Genomic DNA, 22,454 nt, shown 5'->3' with positions numbered 1-22,454 from the left:
ATAAAATCAATGAGGACTCCTTCCACTCTGTACATATCATCTCAACAAGGAAGAGACAGAGGAGGATCAGAGCCAGCACCACCAGGATGTGGAACAGCTTCTTCCCACGGGCAATGAGAATGTTGAACGACCAAAGGAACTGCTCACACTAACCATCTGAGACTCTCATTTGTACAAAACAATATTTAAAAATTTTTTAATATAGTACTTGTCTTGCATATGTATTATTTGTCTGTATGCGTATTATGTCTGGTTGTATGTCTGCATGTTTTTCCACCGAGAACTGAAGAACACTGTTTTGTCAGGCTGTACTTGTACAATCAGATGACAACAAACTTGACTTGTAAGGACTCAGAAATCCTTATTTTCTGCAGGGGTTGCACTGAATTCTTGCTGCAAATTAAAATGCCAAGCCATTTAATTAAATCTGTAAATCTGACATGGCTGCACTTACATATCTCAAGACTTCACCATCATATGCACATATGTTTATGGCATTACTCCCCTCCCCCTCCCTCTTCCTCTTCCCCCCCCCCCCCCCCCATGTAACACTCTGTTTGGAAATTGACAGTGAAATTATAGCACATGTCAGAATCAAACATCATTGGACTCTCTCTCTGGACCAGAGTTGGCATCGGAACAAATCTAATTGGGGAGGGGGGCACAAACTGTAGTTTTGCATGCTGTTTGGATGGGGGCACAATAACTCAATTGGGGGGCCATGACGCACGAAAGCCATCCCCCCCCCTCATAATGCCAACCATGCTCTGGACAACCATGTCTTTGCACCTCACAAAGTTTAATACTTGTCCTTTATGCTTCAAAACCATCATCCCCTGCCCCACTCACCACCCACCCAGTCATCTTGCATTAATACCCCCCAAATCCCCACCCATTTGTATCCCTGACTCTACAGTTGCTTCAGGCTCCAAGTCTGCAGTCTCCCGGTGGAGGTCGCAAACCTCTTCCACACCCACTGCCACTTACTGGCCCGACCACATGACCATCCCCTTTCCCTCCATCTCCACACCAACTGCCTACCCAATTCCAGGCCCTGAGAAGGTTTAGAAACACTGGACCCTCTCACCCACCCACCGACTCAGCCTCAATTCCGGGTAAAATATTTTCCACTCAAGAATATGCGACTTCCATTTAGAAGACCCTGATGGCTTGAGTATGGCTGAAATTTGCAGCAAAGAGTCCAATTATTTTTGCACTAAAATGATGATTTTACATATCCATGATTGATTACCAGACTAGCACCCAGATTCTCTGCAAATTCAAACTGCATGTTTAGAGTCATAATGAATACAGCATAGAAATAGGTCTTTTAGCCCATTATAGTCACCAAGACATGACACTATTTTGCAAGCTCAAATACATGCATCTTGACTGCTTTTCTCGAGGGTAAAGACTATTACAATCTTACCACATGCAGGCTCCCTTGAAATTTCAAGGATTCTGTTTACATGAGTCACATTATCTCAATAGACCTCAGCCAGAGCTGCAAGATATTGTGAAGTTTCCTTGGTGTCTCTTCATACTTGACAATAGCCTTCAGCAGAAACAACACCCTGGAAACTCAATTACTGAACTGTGTATTTCCTTTCACAAGTCACTTTTCAAATTCTGTGTCAGGGCCACCTGTGATGACAGCTCCCTATCCAATGCTCACGGTTGGCGTAGGGTGGCATGGTTGATGTAGAAGTTAGCACAATGCCTTTACAACACCAGCAATTGGTACTTGGGTTCGAATCCCACACTCTCTGTAAGGAGTTTGTAAGTTCTCCCTGTGTCTGTGTGCGTTTTCCCCAGGGGCTCTGGTTTCCTCCCATTGTTCGAAATGTATGGGCTCGTGGGTTGTTACTGTGTTGTACGTCTAAATCTAAATTTAAAATCTATTTGGAATTTGTGATCCCTTAATTGGGCAATCCCAAGACAACATGATCTTACTCCCATAGTGTCTGACTGGGTGACTGATAAGACAAAAGAGGTACTTGCCTGTTCCTTTGGTTCTTGTACACCCTAATTATCAAAGAAGCCTGATCTAAATTCCATATCCTCACCAATACAGTCCCAAATCACCAATCTGTTTCAAGTACGAGCCAAAAAATGCATCTTTTTTCCTTAACAATGATACCAGTTTATGTACTTCTACCAGTGCATACTTCCCACCTCCAATATCTTAGATTTTGCAAATCTATTTGCTGCCTAATTTATAAGCCTGGTACTCTAATAGCAAGTTAAATAAATTTTTGACTATTAAAACTTTCTTTATTGTGTTCTACATTATGAGATACAATATTCTGGTGATCTTGTTATAATGATATCTTTTTGTCTTGTCACCTTTATTAACATCTACATACATATAAATTACATATACTTAAAACTCACATGTATTTTGACCGAACGTTTTCTTTAAAAATACCAAACTACATGTAATAAAACAACCATTAAATATTTAATTTCAATTTCATGGACTGCCCCCAGTAACATCGGAACCAATAAAACAGTATTGGGTAATGACACACAAAGGTATCTGTAATGATGAAGTAATTATAGTTACAATGCAAACTGTGGACCAATTGGTTTGGTAATGAAATTGACAAAAGACATGAGGGAAAAGTGAGCTACGCTTGCAGTATCACAGAGCGAAACACTTGTGCGACGGTTTAGTCAATCGTCACAATCCACAATATGAATGTATCTTCTCAGTGGGAAATGACATTAATAAGCAGCTGTACTTGACCAGTGACATTCAAGTGACACTTGAATGATTTATATTAACATAACATGAAGGATAGTTATACTCAATACAACACTGCCTACCTCAGCAATGGACTTGAAAGAGTAAAAAGCACTTGCTATTGTGGAATTAATTCATACATTACGAAGACCCTTGAAGCAATCCTGATATTCAGGTGGATCAAGGCAGATTTACATCTCAGTTACAGTCAGTCATTGTGCTCCAAATTTATTCAATTAACTTGAATCTATTGATTTTAATTTTGGAAAAACTCAATGCCTTCTCAAAGTCCACAGCTGTTTTGAAGAAGGATGTTGCAGACTTCAACTACTCTTGGTATTCCTGATGACCACCTTGCTCTTATTTTAAGATTATACTCCCACCAGAGAAAGTGCTTGCTATTTAATCTACGAAATTCTTCATCCATTTTTAGACCCTGCAATGAATCATCTCTTACTCAGCCAGACTGAAGAGAGTACAAGTTTGGTCTGTCTCACCAAACAATATAATTCTTTTTGTCCCTTTATCAGTCTGGTGAATAATTTGGATAGATCTGTGAATCATTCTAGAATGAAGTTGTGAGGAATTGGCTGATCTCTGCCTCTCTGCTAGACAATGCTCTATAATTGTTCTAAGTGCCCAGTCACAGTGTTAGATTCCAAAATAAAACTTAAGACAGCAAGGGCAATCAATCAGATTTAAACTGTTCTGCAGTGTCTAACGTAATGACTCACCACCTGAACTCTGCCTATAATACAAGCACCAGATGACTGAGGGACCTACAATCCAAAATCCATTATTAACTAGCACAGTAGAGAAGAGAAAAGCAAACTGGATAGAAATGAAATGCCATATCATAAGATTAAAGAACCTAGTCCACAGAATAATGAACGAGAGTACAGTAAAACCCAAGACTAATTAACAGCTACTGAATATTGATTTCATTTGTCTTGACAATTCATTGGACGGATACACTCATGAAAACATATATATGAAGAGGCCAAAAATATACACCTAATAATTCTAGGGCTATTTTGGTGAAGATGATCATTTCCAACATATGACAGTGATTCTACATACCCACGGTATATTAAAATGTCATTCACTGTGGAATCCCTGTATGAGTGGGTGATACTTAAGTCATTGATACAATACATTCAGGAGTACAAGTAACTGCTGGTAAAATTAATGTTAACAGCATTAAATTATAAATAAAAAAGGTATCTTAAATATTGATATTATTGCTTTTTTATTAATTAACCTGATTGATTAAACATTTCTTGTCAAATGAAGCCTCACAATTGACTAACCTCGGAACATCAAATATAACCAGTCACCAAACAAAGCAATCAGAAACCCAGCATTTTACCAAGAAGGACATGAGAACTAGCCAGCAGCATAGAATGCAAGGCTCAGAAATACAGCCATTTTGATGAGCAAATTCCACTCCTTTCAGTGGGAACAGATTACAATTAAAAGGGTTTTTAAATCTTTGAAACCAAACTCTTGCTTTTGATGTTCATGACTCTAGTGTGAATGGAAGATTGTTCTTCCAAAAGACAACACCCTCCACCATAGTACTAAAAATAAGACCCTTTTTAAAGTCAATCACAACTGATCAAAATTCCCCCCCCCCCCCCCACCATCACTATTAATGTCCACAATCTATTCTCAATTCAAATCAGTGCTCTTCTTGCAAAAAGGTCCTTTAATCTCCTGTTTCCAATCTAGATTCTCACTCCTGAATTTATATCTTTCCTTCTTTGTATCTATCCTGCCACTCTGGCAATAAAATTGAAATACACCATATTGATATTAATGTGTGTCAGAGGGCAAGTTACGTGGGATTTTTTTTCTGCACTGCAGAGTGGAATAAAGCAGGGGTTGTCGGAGGTACTCAGGTATGCACTCCACCTGGCTTCACCAACACATTTACCAGACTAATTAGATACCTATCAATCTCCTCCTTAAACTCCCCCAATGATCGGGTCTCCACAGCTGTACGTGGCAATGAATTCCACAAATCCTCAACCCTCTGGCTAAAGAAATTTCTCCTCATCCCTATTTTAAAATGGGCACCCTCTAATTCTAAGATTGTGCCCTCTTGTCCTGGACTCACCCACCAAGGCAAACATCTCATTCACATCTACTCTGTCCAATCCTTTCAGCATTGAAAAATGTTTAATTAAGATCCCCTCTCATTCTTCTATACTCCAATGAATACAGTCCAAGAACTGATAAACGCTCCTCATGTGTTAGTCCTTGCATTCCAGGAATACATTAAAAAAGCAGCAGCATGGAACTGCAAATGCAACAGTCTCAAAGCTCTGTTGACCAAACTGACACATACATGATCATTGGTATCTATGTCGCGCTTGCATGTTCTCCCTGAGACCAGCTGCATCTCCCCCTACCGCCCCCCCCCCCCATGTGCTCCTGTTTCTTCATGTCCCAAAGATGTGCTGGTTGGTAGGTTAATTAGCTTTGGCTCCTGTAAAATTTTACCCCTAGGATAGGTGACACGTGAAAGAATGGGGGGGGGGGGGGGGGGGGGAGGCATGTGAGAGAATTGGTTACAGGGAAATGAGGGGATGACTCCAAGAGCTGACACAGATTCCTTCTGTGCTGGATTTTCAAATGTTACATCTGCTTTATCAAATCCCCAGAATTTATGGAGCCTTTCGATTACTCAAAGCATCTCAAGTCAAAAAGATATTTCTAAATTAACATGCCAGCATGAACTTGCGATTTCCCTCACAAGGAACAAAATAACAACAATCAACCAACACATTTTAAAAAATCTCCAACTATTTTTCGTGAACATCTAAGTCACAAGTGTGTGTATGTATTATATACACAATATATACACCCACACAGACACACCCATATACTGAATACACACTCAGGCACACCCACCCCTACACACTCACATTTATCCATCCATCCCTGATTCCGCAGGTCTTATGGATAAAATTAACAGTAAACTTGTAAAGTAGGGATATCCCATCAATAAGCCAGATTTTCATCTGGAAATAATGTGTGAAAGACCAGGATCACTGGATGTTAAACACTGCAAGAGTCCTCACTTACTTCTCATACTCTCGGTTGTCCTGGTCACACCGACCATCCTTGTGTTTCACCCAGTCTTTTCCATGCTTGCAAGTAGTCAGTGATATAATATCCTTCCCGTTGTGGAGATGGTGTAAGGCATTTCTGGTGTCCGATCCAATTCCAGTCAAGTACCTTTTCCCTTTAAAGACCAACAGGTACTTCCTCCTGGGTGGGACATTGTTGTAGAGGAGCCAGCCTTTCTCTCCACCCTTCTGAGGATGCTCTCTTGAAAACAAGGGGATGGAGATGTCAAAATGCGGCCTGTAAGACTCCATGTAAAAGCTTGCTTTAGCTACCATGGCCTGTCCAACATCAAAACCCAAATCCTCAGTGTAGTCGGGCCAAGTTCCCGAGTAGAGGTTAAATATCAGGTGATTCATACCGTTATTCCACAAAGGAAAGGTCTGGATTTTGGCATCGACGTTGTGAATATATTGCAAGGAAAGTTGATCCCGGTCTAAAGTATCTATACCCATGACGAATAAGCAGGCTTTGTGTGGGTCCGGGGTGTAATACCTAGATTCTTGGATGGAGGAAAGGATTTTTTGGTAACTTTCAGAAACTTTATCCGCTTTGGACGGTGGGTAGATGTAGACCCCAAAGCCTCGCTTCTCGCACAGGGACAGGTCAAAACAAGTCTCCATCCGACACCTGCCGTCCTTGTACACGTTTGCCCTATTCTCCCTCTTAATCTGGGGAGACTCCCGCAACCCATCGTCCCCTCTGTCTCCACCAGGATGCTCCTCGAAACTTTTGAGCGTCGCCTCATCGTCCCACGCCGGCCACCTCCTCGCCGTCACCAGCTCCTCGTTCTGCCTGCGTGCCAGTCCCCTCAGCTGCCGGATCTGCGCTCCGCCGAAGTAGAAAAGCAAGAGCCAACAGACGCAGAACGCAGTCAGAATGTATTTCTTCCGAGCCTGCATGTGTCCGGGACCATTCGCTCACCTCGGGAACGCTGAGAAGGTCGCGGGCGCTGGCACCAAGAGCCGGCGGCAGTGGGAGCCCGGTCTTAAACGCTTCCAGATCCCGGCGCTACCAGAAGATGCATCCCCCCGATTCCCAAGAAAGGGCAGATGTGCAGCAGCGCTAGCCCAGTCTGGCATGGGGCAGCCGGGGACATCGGGTGGGACCGGCCGCTCGCGGCTGGAGCTGGAGGCAGAGAAGGGATGGGAGGGGGGTTGCTGCTTAGGGGAGGAAGATGCTACTGCAGACTCCGGCTCGGGGTTGCCGAACGCCCGTCCTCCGCTGTTGCACAATGAGCCTGCGAGGAGCGGTGCCTCCCTGTAGCGGGAGCCGAGAGAAGGTGGTGCTGAGCCGGAACGGGGTGTTGGAGAGACTCCCTCCCGGGACGCGTCCACGTCGCTGACACTCAGGTGTAACCGTGTCCAAACATTCCATTTCCGAACCTTGGCTCCACCAACATTCCAACCGCGACACGCCCCTGCCCCTATGCGCCCATTCCCATTGGTCAGCCCGCTTGACTTTCCCTACCTTCGGATTGGGCGACCTGTTCCTCCTATCTCGGTCACCGATTGGGTAGTGCTGCTGTCTATCGGCAAGTCGGGCCCCGCCCCTGGTGGATGACGATTGGTTGAATGGGCAACAGGGCCCCACCTCGCACTCTGGGGATGGGCGGGTTGAGCGTCAGGTGTGAAAAATCAATGGGATTTATTTAAAGTACAATGTCGGAGGGGTGTGGGGGTGGGAAGAGCGGTGCAACTTTGGCTTGATTTACAATTGTGCATGAGTACCCCGGCAGGGTGCCGAGGCCAACAGGCTGAATATATCTTTTTGGAACAAAGGAGTACTTAAAGTGCACGTGATCGTTCATATGCATGTCAATTTCAAGCTGAAATTTCTGCCAGTTTCAACTGTGACAGTTTGCACGAGCAGAGTTTGTGACCTGAACCTGGATCCGAGGTCAAGTCGATGGGACCCACTAAGATGCCTCTTCCCCAAGCCTCACCGGGTCTCTGGGTCCATTGGTTTTGAAGGCTCGGTGCCTGGTGAGGTCAGGGGCAGGTTAATGGGGAACTCGAGTTCCCCATCCTGCAGACTGAATGTTGCGTGATGCGGGTGACATAAATACCAATTATTTTAGTACAATTTGAAAATCAGTTCCAGAAGCAGTCCACTAACTTAGCTTCTGTTTTTAAATCCATGAACGTGTCCTATGGGTTGCATGTAAGGCTACATTTGCTGTAAACTGTCCTCAGTAGCCATAGCTTTTAATAGAATAGTTACTCTTGATATTGAACCAGAAAATAATTGTACATAATTATCGGTCTGTTCCATACAACATTATTTTGAGCTGTACACAAATACTTAATTTGCTGCCAGCCATCTGTACAAATTTTACTTCATTTGTTTTCCTCTCCTGGATAAGCTGCACTCATCCAATCTCCTCAATAAATCGCATGCTGCCAAATTTCTGACTCCCAGAGACGATGCTTTCCCTGAGCAACTTCAAACAAGGGAAAGGAAAACTTGGGAAGACAATTCACTAGTATGAGATCATGCACCACCAGATTCAAGGACAGTTTCCTGCCATTATCAGACTCCGGAATAAACCTTGCAATATTACAATTATGTTGCCTTTGTTTTGTAACTTCGGAACTCTTGAACTCTGTAGTTGTATATTGCATCTTCCTTGCTGTACTATGTTTGAAATGTCTAGCTAAACTGAGGAGTTTGAGGAGCAAACTTTATCACTGCACCTTGTAACATTTGACAATAAAGTTGAGATTTGAAATATTTCCCTTATAAGATTCCTGTTTACCTTCGAATTGGCATAAAGTTGCTCATACCCCTTCAAGAGCCACATCAAGACACAGGGCTTCACTGAGGGGAATTAGGACACTTTACCATTTGGATTTTCTCTGAGTATAAAATATAGCAAGCCATTTCATTTTGCACTTAAGGAAAGATTGGATATTCTTGAACTGAAATCAAAGGTATAAACCCAATTGAATACGAGATTTATAATGATAAAACAGTCAAGGTGTTGGTAAGAGATGCTGAAATTTATCAATAATGCAGTAAACTACTGCGTATCATTATGATTTTGGCAACTGAAAGAGATTTTACTGCAATAAAATGAGAATGTAGTGTCAGAATTAAAGGCTGTTGAAGGAAAGAAGGAAACATTTGTCTCTTAAAGAGATTTAATGTTTTTTCATGGAGCTCAGATTTAGTTCAACATGTCATCCAACATCCCTCAACTCTGATGCAGCACTCCCTCAATACTACGCTGAAAAACACATTGAGATTTATGTGCTCACGTCTTTGGGTGAAGAGAACAAGTTATATGGCAAGCAATAAAATATACTTAGAGTAGCCATTCTCAACTTTTTTTGGCTCTGGACCCTTCAGGACTCTATTCCATGTTTATGGACCCCCTTCCCAGTGAAGTAGCCAAATTTATTTGGTTTCTTCCATACTTTTCTCCTATTGTCTGTACAAAACACAAAAATATTTTATGATTTTATTCTGCAACCCCCCCCCCCTTAAATGTGCGTGGCTCCCACTGAGAATGGCTGATTTAGAGAATAGGACATTATGAGTATTGATGATGTGACTAAGACAAATGGAGGACTTCCAAGAATATTTAGGAATGTGATGAAATTGTAATGATGGCAGAAGTATTTCTATGTGATGTAGGTGATTCTTCAGGTTGTTCTAGACTTGTTCAGTGCTTTCCTGCCAGAATGCTACCTTCCATCTTATGTAGTATGAATATATCTGAAACAACTAGACTTCATTCTGAGCACCATTCTACTGGTGTTTGCTGACCAACATTGATTCTGATCCAGCAAGGTCATAAGTTTTAAAATTTCATCCTTCTTTTTGTGGTCTCAATGGCAATGTATTTCCCCCATCTTTGGAAATAATAGAGCGAGAACCCTGTGGTGGGTCTCAAAAGCAAGGACTTTGAACACAGTCTGACAGTAAATGATTTTATATACAGAAGACATGCATGGGAAGATTGCAACAGGGATAAGGTGTGTGCGCAAGCACACACACAAATCAATGAACTAGACTTCACTGTGCTGTTACATACAATCGAGGAAAAGAAACAATACGATACCTGCCTCCCCTTGACTCGGTGCAGGAATGGCTCTATGCTAGTCAGGATGCTTCTGACCCTTTACTAGTGCACACCTTATCAAATGATTTCTCCAGCACCGTTCCATGAGACTTGGCCTAGAGTGAAGCAGGGTTGTCCATTGAAGATGGCAAAAGAGAAAGAGAAGCAAGCGCACGTAGCACCCTTTATAGTACTGGAGGGGTGGGAAGTCCACCCTAGTTAATCTACAGGAGGGCAATGGCTCAGTGCCAACAAGGTCTAATTGATTACAAAGTACAAAGGTACTGAAAGGGTGGGGCAGAGCCAAACCTTGATTGGCAGGTGGAGCAGAGCCAAACCTTGATTGGCAGGTGGAGCAGAGCCAAACTTTGATTGGCAGGTGGAGCAGAGCCAAACCTTGATTGGCAGGTGGTGTGTCTTCTGACCAAGTAATGGGCAGTTCTGTCACATGACAGCCATGACCCTCCACAATACAAACCCCAAATAACTCTGAGATATGTGCCCTTCTCTAATTCTAGGCTCTTATGCATCTTTAGTTCTCATTGCCTGTTCACTGCCGACCATACCTTCAGTTATGTAGACATTAAATTCTGGAATTCCCACCAAGCAAACCCACCAGCACCAAGATTGCTCACTCTATTCTTTCAAATGTACTCCTTTGACCAAGCTTAATAATACTAGTCTTTGATGACCTGATATGGCTAGAAGTTCGATGAGGTATTCCCATCAGATACCTTAGGACCTTTCATTATCCAAATGCAGGCTGTTGTTTAAATTCATTCTTTTTTTTCAAAGAAAGGTCTGAATTTACACTCTGGGAAATGTATAGGCTTTTTTGGATTGATATATCTGCAGGAAGAAAAGAAAAGTCCTTTCAATCCATTGTTGGAAACAAGTATGTTGGAGAATAAAAAGTATTGACTCCAAGTCAGCATGGGTTTTGAATTCAGACAATACACAATAATGAATTGTTTGGTGATGTGACAGGCTAATAATAATTTGGAAAATTAAAAGGTGTTCATTAATATCAGAAGATGTTTGATAATGAATCTCGTAGGAAGCCTCCAACCAAAGAAAACCTCTTTGAATAATGGTGAACACTGTAAAATGGACCAACCTTAAACAAATGGTTCATTTCTATTGTAAACCCTGAGGGCTGTGACGTAGTTTGGATTGACAGTAACATCCAGAAAACCACCACAGAATCCTGGGTTCTCTATGTAACACGATCTATAGATGATCTTGCAGATCGTGGTGCACACAGGGAAAAAATACCTTAAGACAAGTTAAAAGGAGGAATTGAAGAACATATGTTACCGTACAGGGCATTCCGCCCACAATGTTGTGCCAACTTGTGTAACGCTACTCCACAACAATCTAATTTTTCCTACCTCACAATAATGCACCTCTATTTTTCTCACATCTATGTGGCTATCTAATACACTTGAATGTTCCCATTGTACCAGGCTCCACAGCCACCCCAGCAATGCATTCCAGGCACCCACCACTCTCTGTGTAAACAAAACAACTTCTGACATCTCCCTTTAACTTTCCTCCACTCACCTTAAACAGCTGTCCATTGACGCTCAGGATAAGGGTAATGGCCACCCACCCCATCTAAGTCCCTCTTGAGCTTTACATACCTCTATTGGTCATCTCTTTTGTCAAATTTAGTTCCTTAAATTTTAGCAAGTACATGTTGGAAATAAATCCAATTTTTGAAAATGGAAACATTGTCTCAAATTCCCAAAACCAAGTATGTAGAATGTAGCCTGGAAAAACATTCATCATGCTTGAACAAGCTTTTCAAATTCCTGTTTGTCTCTATTCCACCACAGCCTTTCTTTCATTTTTTTTTCATGTATTTATCTAATTTGGAATTTACTATTTAACCTGCTTCCTTCTTCCTTCTCAAAGACTGCAGTCTAGTCTCCTCTGCCATAAACCAGAGGTTCTCTGCAAGACTGCTCACCTGGTCCCAATCAATACTATTCTATAGTAAGCATGCCTTAATTTTTATTTTTTTATATCCATCCTTTTGTATCATTCCATGGCCTTGACCCTTCCAAACTCTTCAATCAGAACACTTCTGAGGTACCTAAAGTAATTGAACAGACATTGAGTTGTAGATTAAGAGTTGAAGAGCATTGAAACAGGCCTTTCGGTCTTTAAGGTCTATGCCAACCATCATGCCTGTCTATACTAATCCCACTAGCCTGCCTATGCCTTGCTCATCCCTTTTAAATGTTGTCACTGTTTCTGACTGCACCACTTTGTTTGCCAGCTCACTCAAAATACCAAATGCACTCTTTGTGAAAAGAATGGAAATAGACTCTGGGTGTCTACCCTCTCATAATTTTATATACATCTATTATTTCACTTCTCAGCCTCCTTTACTCCAAGGAAGATAGACCCATCTCTCCTCATAACTCAGACTCTCCATTCCAGGCAAAATGTTTCTGGTCTGTTCTGCAGTCTCGGTTTATGCCCAGCCCTGGAGTAATAAGGAATACAGGAGGGCTTTCTGAGACCAGTAGCAAATCTAAAATGAGGTGCCAGCCTCGTGTGGCTGCAACACTTCCTGACAATGGGACAGTGCGAAGGTGCTCAGCGAAGTGATTTCCCAGTCAGTGTCCAGTCTCTCTGATGTAGAAAAGGCCACAACTAAAGTACCGGATAGAATAGATGACTCCTGCAGATTCACAAGTGAAGGGTTATTTCACTTGGAAGGACTGCTCGGGGCCCTGAATGGTTGTGAGGGAGGAGGTGTGGACACAAGTATGGCATTTTCTTCAGTCACAGTGGAAGGTGCCAAGGGGGCGATTTAGTGGGAAGGGATGAGTGGGCGAGGGTTTCACGGAGGGTGTGTTCCATATGGAAAGCAGAGAGGGGAAGAGTGGGGAAGGTGTATCTGGTGGTGGGATCATGCTTTAGGTGATGAAAATTGTAGAAGATAATATGTTGACTGAAGAGGCTGGCAGGGTGGTGGGAAGAATGAATGGAGTCAGTAGTTAGGGCAGTTGATTGCGCTGATTGCAGGATGTGAGAAATCTGGGACAGCACAATTGTCCCTGGTGACTACATCTGCTTGAGGTGCATCCAGGTGCAGACCATGGGAGACCACATTAGGAAGCTAGAGCTGCAGTTGGATGAACTCAGGATCATACAAGAGGCCGAGCCAGTGATAGAGTGGAGCTTCAGGGAAGCAGTCACCCCTAAAAGTCAGGAGACAGGTAACTGGGTGGCTGTTAGGAGAGGGAAGGGGTATAGGCAGACAGCACCCTGTAGCTCTTCCCCTCAACAATAAGAATACTGTTTTGGATACTGTTGGGGGGACGATCTACAGGAAACCAATCGTGTGGTCATGTTTCTGGCGCAAGAGATGGTGTAATGGAGGATTTAGACCAGCTTATGCAAGAAAGGATGCAATTGCCATCAGAAGACATAATCTAAATTCCAGCATGAGGCCCAGGATGCATATTTAGTAGACACATCTAAATTCCACCATGAGGCCCAGGATGCAGTTGAATAGGAGTCCACGCTGCTGAAGATCCAGCTGCGCTGGGTGGGTCACGTCTCCAGAATGGAGGACCATCGCCTTCCCAAGATTGTGTTATATGGCGAGCTCTCCACTGGCCACCATGACAGAGGTGCACCAAAGAAAAGGTACAAGGACTGCCTAAAGAAATCTCTTGGTGCCTGCCACATTGACCACCGCCAGTGGGCTGATATCGCCTCAAACCGTGCATCTTGGCGCCTCACAGTTTGGCGGGCAGCAACCTCCTTTGAAGAAGACCGCAGAGCCCACCTCACTGACAAAAGGCAAAGGAGGAAATACCCAACACCCAACCCCAACCAACCATTTTTCCCCTGCAGCCGCTGCAACCGTGTCTGCCTGTCCCGCATCGGACTTGTCAGCCACAAACGAGCCTGCAGCTGACGTGGACATTTACCCCCTCCATAAATCTTCATCCGCGAAGCCAAGCCAAAGAGATCTAAATTTACACTATGGGGCCCACGGATGCATATGAATCAGTAGACATTATCCAACTTCCACCATGAGGCCAAGAGATGCAGTTGTCTTTTGTTGGTCGCAGACTGTCAGGAGACCTTGAAGGTAATTAAATCATTTGTTCAAAGAGATAAGATCTGAAGTAAACAACTTTTGGGTAATATAAGCCATGGTCCCACTGCTGAAGTTTGAGACTCTCCCAGAGGTGGCAACATTTCTCAGCAAGAAGAAGAACTTCAAGATTCCAAACCGACGTCCCGGTCCGGGGAGGTGGAGAAGCTGCTACCGGCGCCCAGACAACCTACTACAAGTGTGCAGTTGTCACCTCGCTTTGGCAGTTGGGACCAGTCCAGGCATTGATAAGTATAATTGGGAAGGGCTTGTATGTTGTAGTGTGAATTCAGCTTTAGATTTAGTAATAAAAACTTGTATAAACTGAACTGCTCTCGGTGTGTGTCTATTTTCTTTCAGTAGTTCGAACACTGTGACCAATCTGAAACGAACAAAGTGAGAGGTACCTTAAGAAAGCTTAAGGGGTGTTAACTTTCATTAGTCAAGGGATTGAGTTTAAGAGCTGTGAGGAAATAGTGCAGCTCCTCAAAACTCTGGTTAGACCACACTTGGAGCACTGGTCACCTCATTATAGGAAAGAGATGGAAGTGTTGGACATGATGCAGTGATTTACCAGGCAGCTACCTTGTTTAGAGAGTATGTATTATCAGCAAAGATTAAGGGAGATAGAGCTTTACTCTGGAGAGAAGGAGGATGAGAGGAGACATAATAAAGGTGTACAAGATATTAAAAGGAATGGAGAGAATTGTCAGGCAGCGCATCCTTCCCAGGGCACCACTGCTCAATACAAGTTTTTTACCCAGAGAGTGGTTAGTGTGTGGAATGCACTACCTGGGTCAGTGGTGGAGCAGGTACATTGGTGAATTCCAAGAGACTACTGGACAAGCATATGGAGGAATTTAAAATGGAGGGTTATGTGGGAGGCAGGGTCTAAAGGTCACCTCAACATTTTGGGCCAAAGGGCCTGTACTGTGCTGCACTGTTCTATGTTCTATGTCTATGTCTCCATATTATAGGAAGGATATAGATAAGGTGGAAAAGGTGCAGAGAAGATTTACAAGGATGTTGCTTGGCTTAAAATACCTAAGAGTACAGAGAAAGATTGAAGAGTCTAGGACTTTATTCCTTGGAACATAGACGTTTGAGAGGGGATTTGATAGAGGTGTTTAAAATTATGAAAGGAATAGATAGACGAGATGCAAGTAAACTCTTCCCCCTGAGAGCAGGGGAGGTTGAAGGACACAAGTTGAGGGTAAGGGGGCAAAATTTTAGGAGAAACATGAGAGGATGCTTCTTCAGTCAGAGAGTGGTGGCTGAATGGAATAATCGTCCGGAGGAAATAGTTGAGGCAGAGTCAATTCTTTGATTTAAGAGGAGGCTGGATATATACATGGATAAGAGGGAGTTAGAGGGTTATGGGCGGAGAATAGCCAGAGGGAGCTAGCGGAGTTGTTTGAGTGAACTGGCGTGGACTTGTAGGGCCGAGATGGCCTGTTTCCATGCCATAAACTGTTATATGGTTATAAACAGTGAGAACACTGGATGTACTAGGATGTTCTGCAGGATCAAAGAACATTCCAGCATACCCCTCCAGTCAACAGTTTCAAAATACATACAATGCTGGCATCTATCTGACAGTATGGAAAATTGCCTTGTTCACGAAAAAAAAAGGAAACATTCAACCTGGCCAATGACCACCCCTTCAGTCTACTCTCAATCAGAAGCAAAGTGTTGAAAGGTGTTATCAAGAGTGGTGTTGAAAGCATTCACTGACTACAACTTGCTCATTGATGCCCAGTTTGGATCTTGCCAAGATCAATTGGCTCAAGCCCTTATCATATTCTTCATCCAAGCATGGATCAAAGCCTGAATTCCAGTGAGAGAATGCCTTGACATCAAAGCATATAACCCCAAGGCTCCCTGATAAAATTGAAGTCAATGAGCAAAAAAGGAAAATACTCCAATAATTGGAATTGTACCTCATGCACAAAGATTATTTAAGGTCAAGCAACTCTGCTTCTTATCACACACTGAAAAATGAAGATTTTTTCTTCCTAAATTTATTGGATATAATCTATTTTTGTGATTTCCTGTCATATTTTTAATATACTTCAATCATACAAAACCATGAAGTGCAATGTGTTATTGAAAATTCATTTTCTGCATTCGCACTTGAACTTCTTCCCTGCTGGTCTTGGTCAATGAAGACCATGGTGAAAGGTTTCACTCAGACATTGCGACAGAAGGTATCAGGGCAAATGGAATTGATCAATGCTGGCCAACTATTGTTGAAAACTAACAAGAGAGGCAGCAAATGCTGAGTACAAAGGAAATTTTTAGGTCAGTTGAACTAATGCAATGTATAAGCATCATTGTGCACCAGTGGTTCTAAACTTTCTTTTGATATACCTCTTTATGTATTCCCTCTGCCATCGGTGCTCTGTGATTAGTGAGGGATTGCTTAAGGTGGTATGTGGGTAGAAAGGAAAAGGTTGAAAACCACTGTTTTAATTGTACCTAATTGACTCGTTATGTGCACGGTTTCTTAACTCCAAAGGAAATGGGCCAGTGACAATTTTTCTCAAGCAAAATATTTCAGTAACAATTGGATCTGGAGCAGTGATTCTCAACTTTCCCTTCCCACTCACATACCACCTTAACTAATCCCTTACTAATCACAGGACACCAGTGGCATAGGGATTACTTAAAGTGGTATGTGAGTGGAAAGAAAAAGGTTGAGAACCACTGGATTAAACATATTAAATTCAATGAAAGTTCATTTAACGTTTCTCCAACTTCCTATGTGATACAGCAAATTTGAAATTATCTTTGTGTTCAGTTTGAAGTTGTCTATCATAATCCCAAATTTCTTTTCAAGAAGTAAACCTTTTGAAAAAATTTTCTGTCCAGAGTTATCATTATTGGAGTTCTGAATCAAACCATCTTCAACTGCTTCATCAATGACATTACTTCTGTCATTAAATCAGAAGTGCAGACAATAGTAGATGATTGCCAATGTTCAATTCCATTCACAATCCTCAGCAAATGAAGCAGCCCAGGCTTAATCAACATTCAAATATAACGTGACAAATGGCACAAGCGTGCAAGACAATGAAATGTAAGTGAGAAAGCAAAATCACCTCCCTTTGACATTTACTGTTGAACAAAAAGCTACTGGGCCAGTAATTTAAGGAGGTAACTGTGGGAATTGGTATAAAAAAAAGCTGAGGGAACTGTGGGAGCTGATGTAAAATAAAACCTCCCCACTGTCAAGAACGCTGCTGTCAGAGATCAACAGCAATCATCAAGGATCCACATCACCCAGCACTGCTACCATCAGGAAAGAGATACAAGGGCCACAAGACTCACAACACCAGCTCCAGGAGCATCTGCTACCTCTCCACCATTGGACTCCTCCACCACAAGATTAATCAGGGACTCAGTTATGGCTTCTTACTTTTGCATTTTGTTTATTTTTTTTTCGTTCTGTATTGCAGAGTCTTTTTGCTTATGTCTCTACTTGTTTGCATGTATATGTATCTTCTTGAGACAGTTTTTTCCACTACCAATGAGTAGTAATTCTGCCTCAGCCACAGGAAAAAGAAACTAAGCGTTGTACGTGATGTCGCGTATGTTCTCTGGCAATCAACCTGAACTTTTACCTCCTGTAGGTTCCCTTCCAAGGTGCACACTGTCCTGATTTAGAAATGTATCACCCTTCTTTGTTGGTGGGTCCCTACCCACAACAACTCTGTGGAAGAATCGCAGCAAGGCCAGAAGCTGACACACCACTACCTTTCCATGGGCAGTAAAGATGGAGAAAAAATGCTGGACTTATTAGTGACACATGATCCCAAAAAATAAATTGACAAAATGACGTCTTATTTTTTTTTCTATGTGATCATTACCTAACTCAGTTGCCAGCCCCAGGTTTTCTATTTTTACTCCTGGATACTTAAAAGCTATTCAGGAACATTAACCTCTCTCCTGGCTGTGCTCTGTTCTATTCCAGACATTCCTTCCAACTATTTTGCCCCATAGCAATGAACCAGAATAGGATCAGGATAGGCAAAAATCTTGGTATTGTTTTCACAAGCTACAGTATGTGGTTTTTAATAAAGTCATTTGAAAAAGAAAATCTATAATTGAACCAGGTGGGAGGACAAAACCTGTCTGGAGAAGAGCCAAACCAGATGAGGTGAGGCTTGATTAGGGTGCAACGGTAATTGGAACAGAAATGGATTTATATTGTTCTGTGCAGCAGTGATCAATAGAAAGGATTAAAAACACAGAAATGCTGGAGGAACTCAGCAGGTCTCACAGCATCCATAGGATGTAAAAGTACATAACCAACGATTTGGGACTGAGCCCTTCCTCCAGGTTTATCCTTGAAGGGCTCAGTCTCAAAATGTCAGTAATATATCTTGGTGTCTTACGGACACTGTGAGACCAGCCAAGTTCCTCCAGCATTTCTGTGTTTTTACTACAGTCGCAGCATCTGCAGACTTTCATGTTTCACTCAACAGAAAGGAATCAGATCAAGTCTTGTGCGCAAAGAGAACTTCCATTCCTTTTGTCTAGAGTTTTGCAACTTTTCACTTTGGCCAAGCATGCAAGGTAGAAAACCCAAACGATACCTTGATGAAGGACTTAGGCCGGAAACATCTTAGCTTCCAATGGATGACTCTCCAGCACTTTTGCGTATTAAACTACAATCACAGCATCTGCAAAGTTTCTTGTTTCATTCCAATAGTCCCAGTTATTAAGCCAAGGGTTTTCTCCATGTAGATTTTAACTTGTAGTAGGCTGAGTTGTATTGAAGGTGATCTGAATTTAAGTATCTCTCATTCCAAGAGTGCCAGTAATCTGTCTCCAGAGAAGCCCAGACGTGCTGAGTGAAAGGGTAATTCCCAATTTGTGTTGATTTTAAAATACACAGCATCAGGCTGCTGCAACTGTACTTCATTGGATGAAATTTGTACACACTGGTGACAAATAAAAAGCTTTAGTTTTGGCAGAGTTGGCCAGAGAGAGAATTTCCATAGAAGAAAAGCGACAAAAGAAAATAGACCAAGTGGGTTAGCACCCTAGCATATTCAGTTGCCCTTAAGTAAACTACATCATATTTGGTCAGGATCAACAAGAAAAGCCTGGGGTCCTGTGAGTATGGACCTTTCTCAGCACACCCTACATGAGAAAGATGTGCAAGTCCCATTATCTTTGGAGCTGATATTTATGTACATATGCATTTCCAGGCAACAAATCCAAACACAAAAATGGTGACTGAGTTACTATTAATGCACAAAATGCTGGCAGATATCCTCTGGCAATGCTCATTCTTGCTGAATTGGAATTTGTATAACATCACAGTGGGGCACAGTTGCTGTAGAGAAGTGGATTGGAGGTCAATCCACAGAACTATAGAGTGGCAGGATCACGAGACCTTCCTCTCCTCCCATCGACGTGATCTGTCAGGATCATTGTATGAAGAACATGCAAGATTGTTGAGAACCCCTTCTACTCCGCACACAGCATCTTCCAGCTATTCCCATTGGGGAAGAGATACAGGAGCATCAGAGCCAGAACCAGCAGGCTGAGGAACTTCTTCTTCTCCCGGGCAGTGAGAACGCTGAACGATTAAAGGAACTGCCTACACTAACGATCTGAGACTCAACTATTTATTAAACAATGCTTATTTACTTTTACTAGTGAGTATATTTGTCCTGTATACATATTACTTGTCTGGTTGTGTGTTTGCATGTTTTTCCACCAAGGAATGGTTAACACTGTTTCATTGGGTTGTACTTGTGCAATTGATAGATAAACTTGAACTTGAATCTCAACAGTTATGGCTGAACCATGAGAAAAGGTTAGTGTGATTAGGCTTGAGATGTAAAACATTCTAAGAAAAGTTTCCTTAATTTTTCTTCTTTTGATTCTTGCTGGAGTACAGTTTGATTTTTGTCCAACCATCAGTGGTTACATTTTACAAAACTTGATTGATGCACTGCCTCATCTCATGGTTGGTGGATGGCTTCTTTTGTCTCTGTCTGTCCCTCTTCCCCCTTCCTTCACAGATGAACATTGTTGATTAACCCAGAACCAAACATTTCAAGCTGGGGAAAACTTAACACGGGCAAAAGTCATGATGGATTCTGTTATCATCCACTCTTAGAACCAGGAAGGATGACATCAGCATCCACATTGATCACTGTCCTGTATGATGTCAGATTATCCAGACTGATTATGAGTTACATTGGAGATTTTCCCTGACTCCACTGCATTGTCACATGCAAGGGAATGTACCTAATGTGGTGGAACACTATATTGCAGTCATTGTTCTGGTTGGCCTTCCTCTGATATAGTAACTTTCCCCCTCCAAAATCCCTATTAAAGTTGGTATCATCCAATCCCCTCCCTCAGTACTGTCTTGGAATCGGGCCAACATCATGTAAGCTATGTCTGTGAATTCATAGTGATTAAAGCCTGTTAATCTCGACTTCTGGCCTGTCAGGTATAATCGATGGCACTACACCTGATACATCTGGATTTATTTTTAAAATCTCAAATTCTTTGTGGATCTCTCAAAAGATTATGATGGCAAGTAAAATAATTAAAATGTCAAGTGTTTTGGAAGTAGGCATTTTATTTTGACATCAGCTTTTTCAAATTATTACGGTTTCAAAAATGACAGTTTTTCCAATGCTTCCAAATATTACTGATGAAAATTAAATATCTCTCCCCTCATGTCTGATAATTGATGGATTTGTCACTTTTATTAAATTTTATGTTTTGAGAGATTCACAAAGGGATGGTGCATCAAAGACATAATCTCTCTCCTCACGAGCTGATAAAGTTATGTTATCTGAATGATTCTTCCTGGGCTTCTACTCATCACAGAAATACCCCTAGCATAGGAAACACATAAATGAATGGTGATGTATTTTGGTAGCAAAGGTGAGTGGAGATAATACACAGTAAAGAGTATAATTTTTAAAGAGATGCAAGAATACAAAGCCTGGTGTTTATGCACAACATTTAAAATGGCCTTGAAGGTACTAGGCACCTGCGAAGACACAGAATGGTTAATCAATGAATCTTTGGATCAATGGCAAAAATTCTGCAGCAGATCAGATATTGCATATTATGAGCTAAGGCAAGATAAGGCCTTGGTGTGAACGAAGGATAGCTGTTAGCTGCTAAGGACTAGGGCATGAACTTGTGGGAGGTAGGGTGGGGTTGGTTGCTGGGGATTGCTGGGAAGAATGGGGTGCTTGCATCACCGAAGGATAGAACAGACAAGTTGGGGATTTGATCCTCAGTTGATACTGGTTGTCAAGTTCAAGTCAAGATTATTGTCATTTACCAAGATACAGTGATAGAGTCTGCTTTGCAAGGAGTCAAGCTGGTTATCCCATACATTGCACAGCAAGTAAGAACAGTACAGAATTAGGAAGACATTAACATCAGTTCAACATAATTTTGCTATTTGTGGGGTTCATTCAGGAGTCTGATAACAGGGAAGAAACTGTTCTTGAATCTGATAGCATGCGATCTTACACTCTTAAATCTTCTTCTCAATTGAAGGGCAATGAGGAGAGCATGGCCAGGGTGGGATGAGTCTTTTAATATGTTGTCTGCTCTTCCAAAGTTGCCATTTACATTGGAGAGTTATCAAATTTGGTGGTGTGATTACTGTTTGATGGGGAGTGTTGGTGAATCAGAGGGTGGAAAAGATTTTGTTATTTGGTCCAGGAGGAGTTCACCATTCAGACCCCTTGAACATGGCTGATCTTTTACCCCCTACAGCATTTTCCTGATCTTCTCATATTCAAATATCTGTAGATCTCAGTTTTGAATAGAGTCAATAACTGAGCCTTCACATCCTTCCAGAGTAAATAATTTCAAAGATCCCCATCCAAAAGAAAATATTGCTTTGCTTCTAAATAGTCTACCCTCTGATGTTGCCTGGATTGGAGAATATTAGCATTCAAGAGAGGTTCGGCAATTTTGGATTGTTTTCTCTGAGGGGTGATGAGTTTGCAGAGGTTTGGCATGACATCGGAAACCCTGGCACATTTCTACGGATGGCTGGTAGTGCAAAGTGTGCAGACTGGCTTCATCACAGTCTAGCATGGAGACACCAATGCCCTTGAGCAGAAATCCCTGCAAAAAGTAGGAGGCACAGTCCAATCCATCATGGGTAAAATCCTCCCCACCATCGAGAACATCTAAAGGAAATGCTGCCGTCAGACAGAAGCAGGGACTCAATCAAGGACATTTACTTTTGCACTTTATTGATATTTTCTCTCTCTCTCTGTATTGCACAGTTAATTTGTTTACATTTCTTTATTTGTTTGCATGTCTACATTAAGTCAGGTTTTTTTGCACTGCCAATAAGTGGTAATTCTCCCTCACCTGCAGAA

The 22,454-nt window shown here is 42.1% G+C and overlaps 1 protein-coding gene across 1 annotated transcript in view; it reads right to left on the bottom strand.

The window, feature by feature from the left end:
* The window catches only part of LOC138741391 (exostosin-1-like), a 245,052-nt gene extending 237,783 nt beyond the window's left edge, over positions 1 to 7,269 (bottom strand). Inside the window, exon 1 of the mRNA XM_069895407.1 lies at positions 5,837 to 7,269. Coding sequence (XP_069751508.1) covers positions 5,837 to 6,780 — 944 coding nt within the window. The 5' untranslated portion in view covers positions 6,781 to 7,269. The remainder of the gene's footprint in view (positions 1 to 5,836) is intronic.
* Between the last annotated feature and the right edge of the window lie 15,185 nt (positions 7,270 to 22,454).

This window comes from Narcine bancroftii, chromosome 8 (genome assembly GCF_036971445.1).
Source record: "Narcine bancroftii isolate sNarBan1 chromosome 8, sNarBan1.hap1, whole genome shotgun sequence".
NCBI lineage: Eukaryota > Metazoa > Chordata > Chondrichthyes > Torpediniformes > Narcinidae > Narcine > Narcine bancroftii.
Note: the sequence above shows the minus strand (reverse complement) of the source record. Positions and strands in the feature narration are given on the sequence as shown.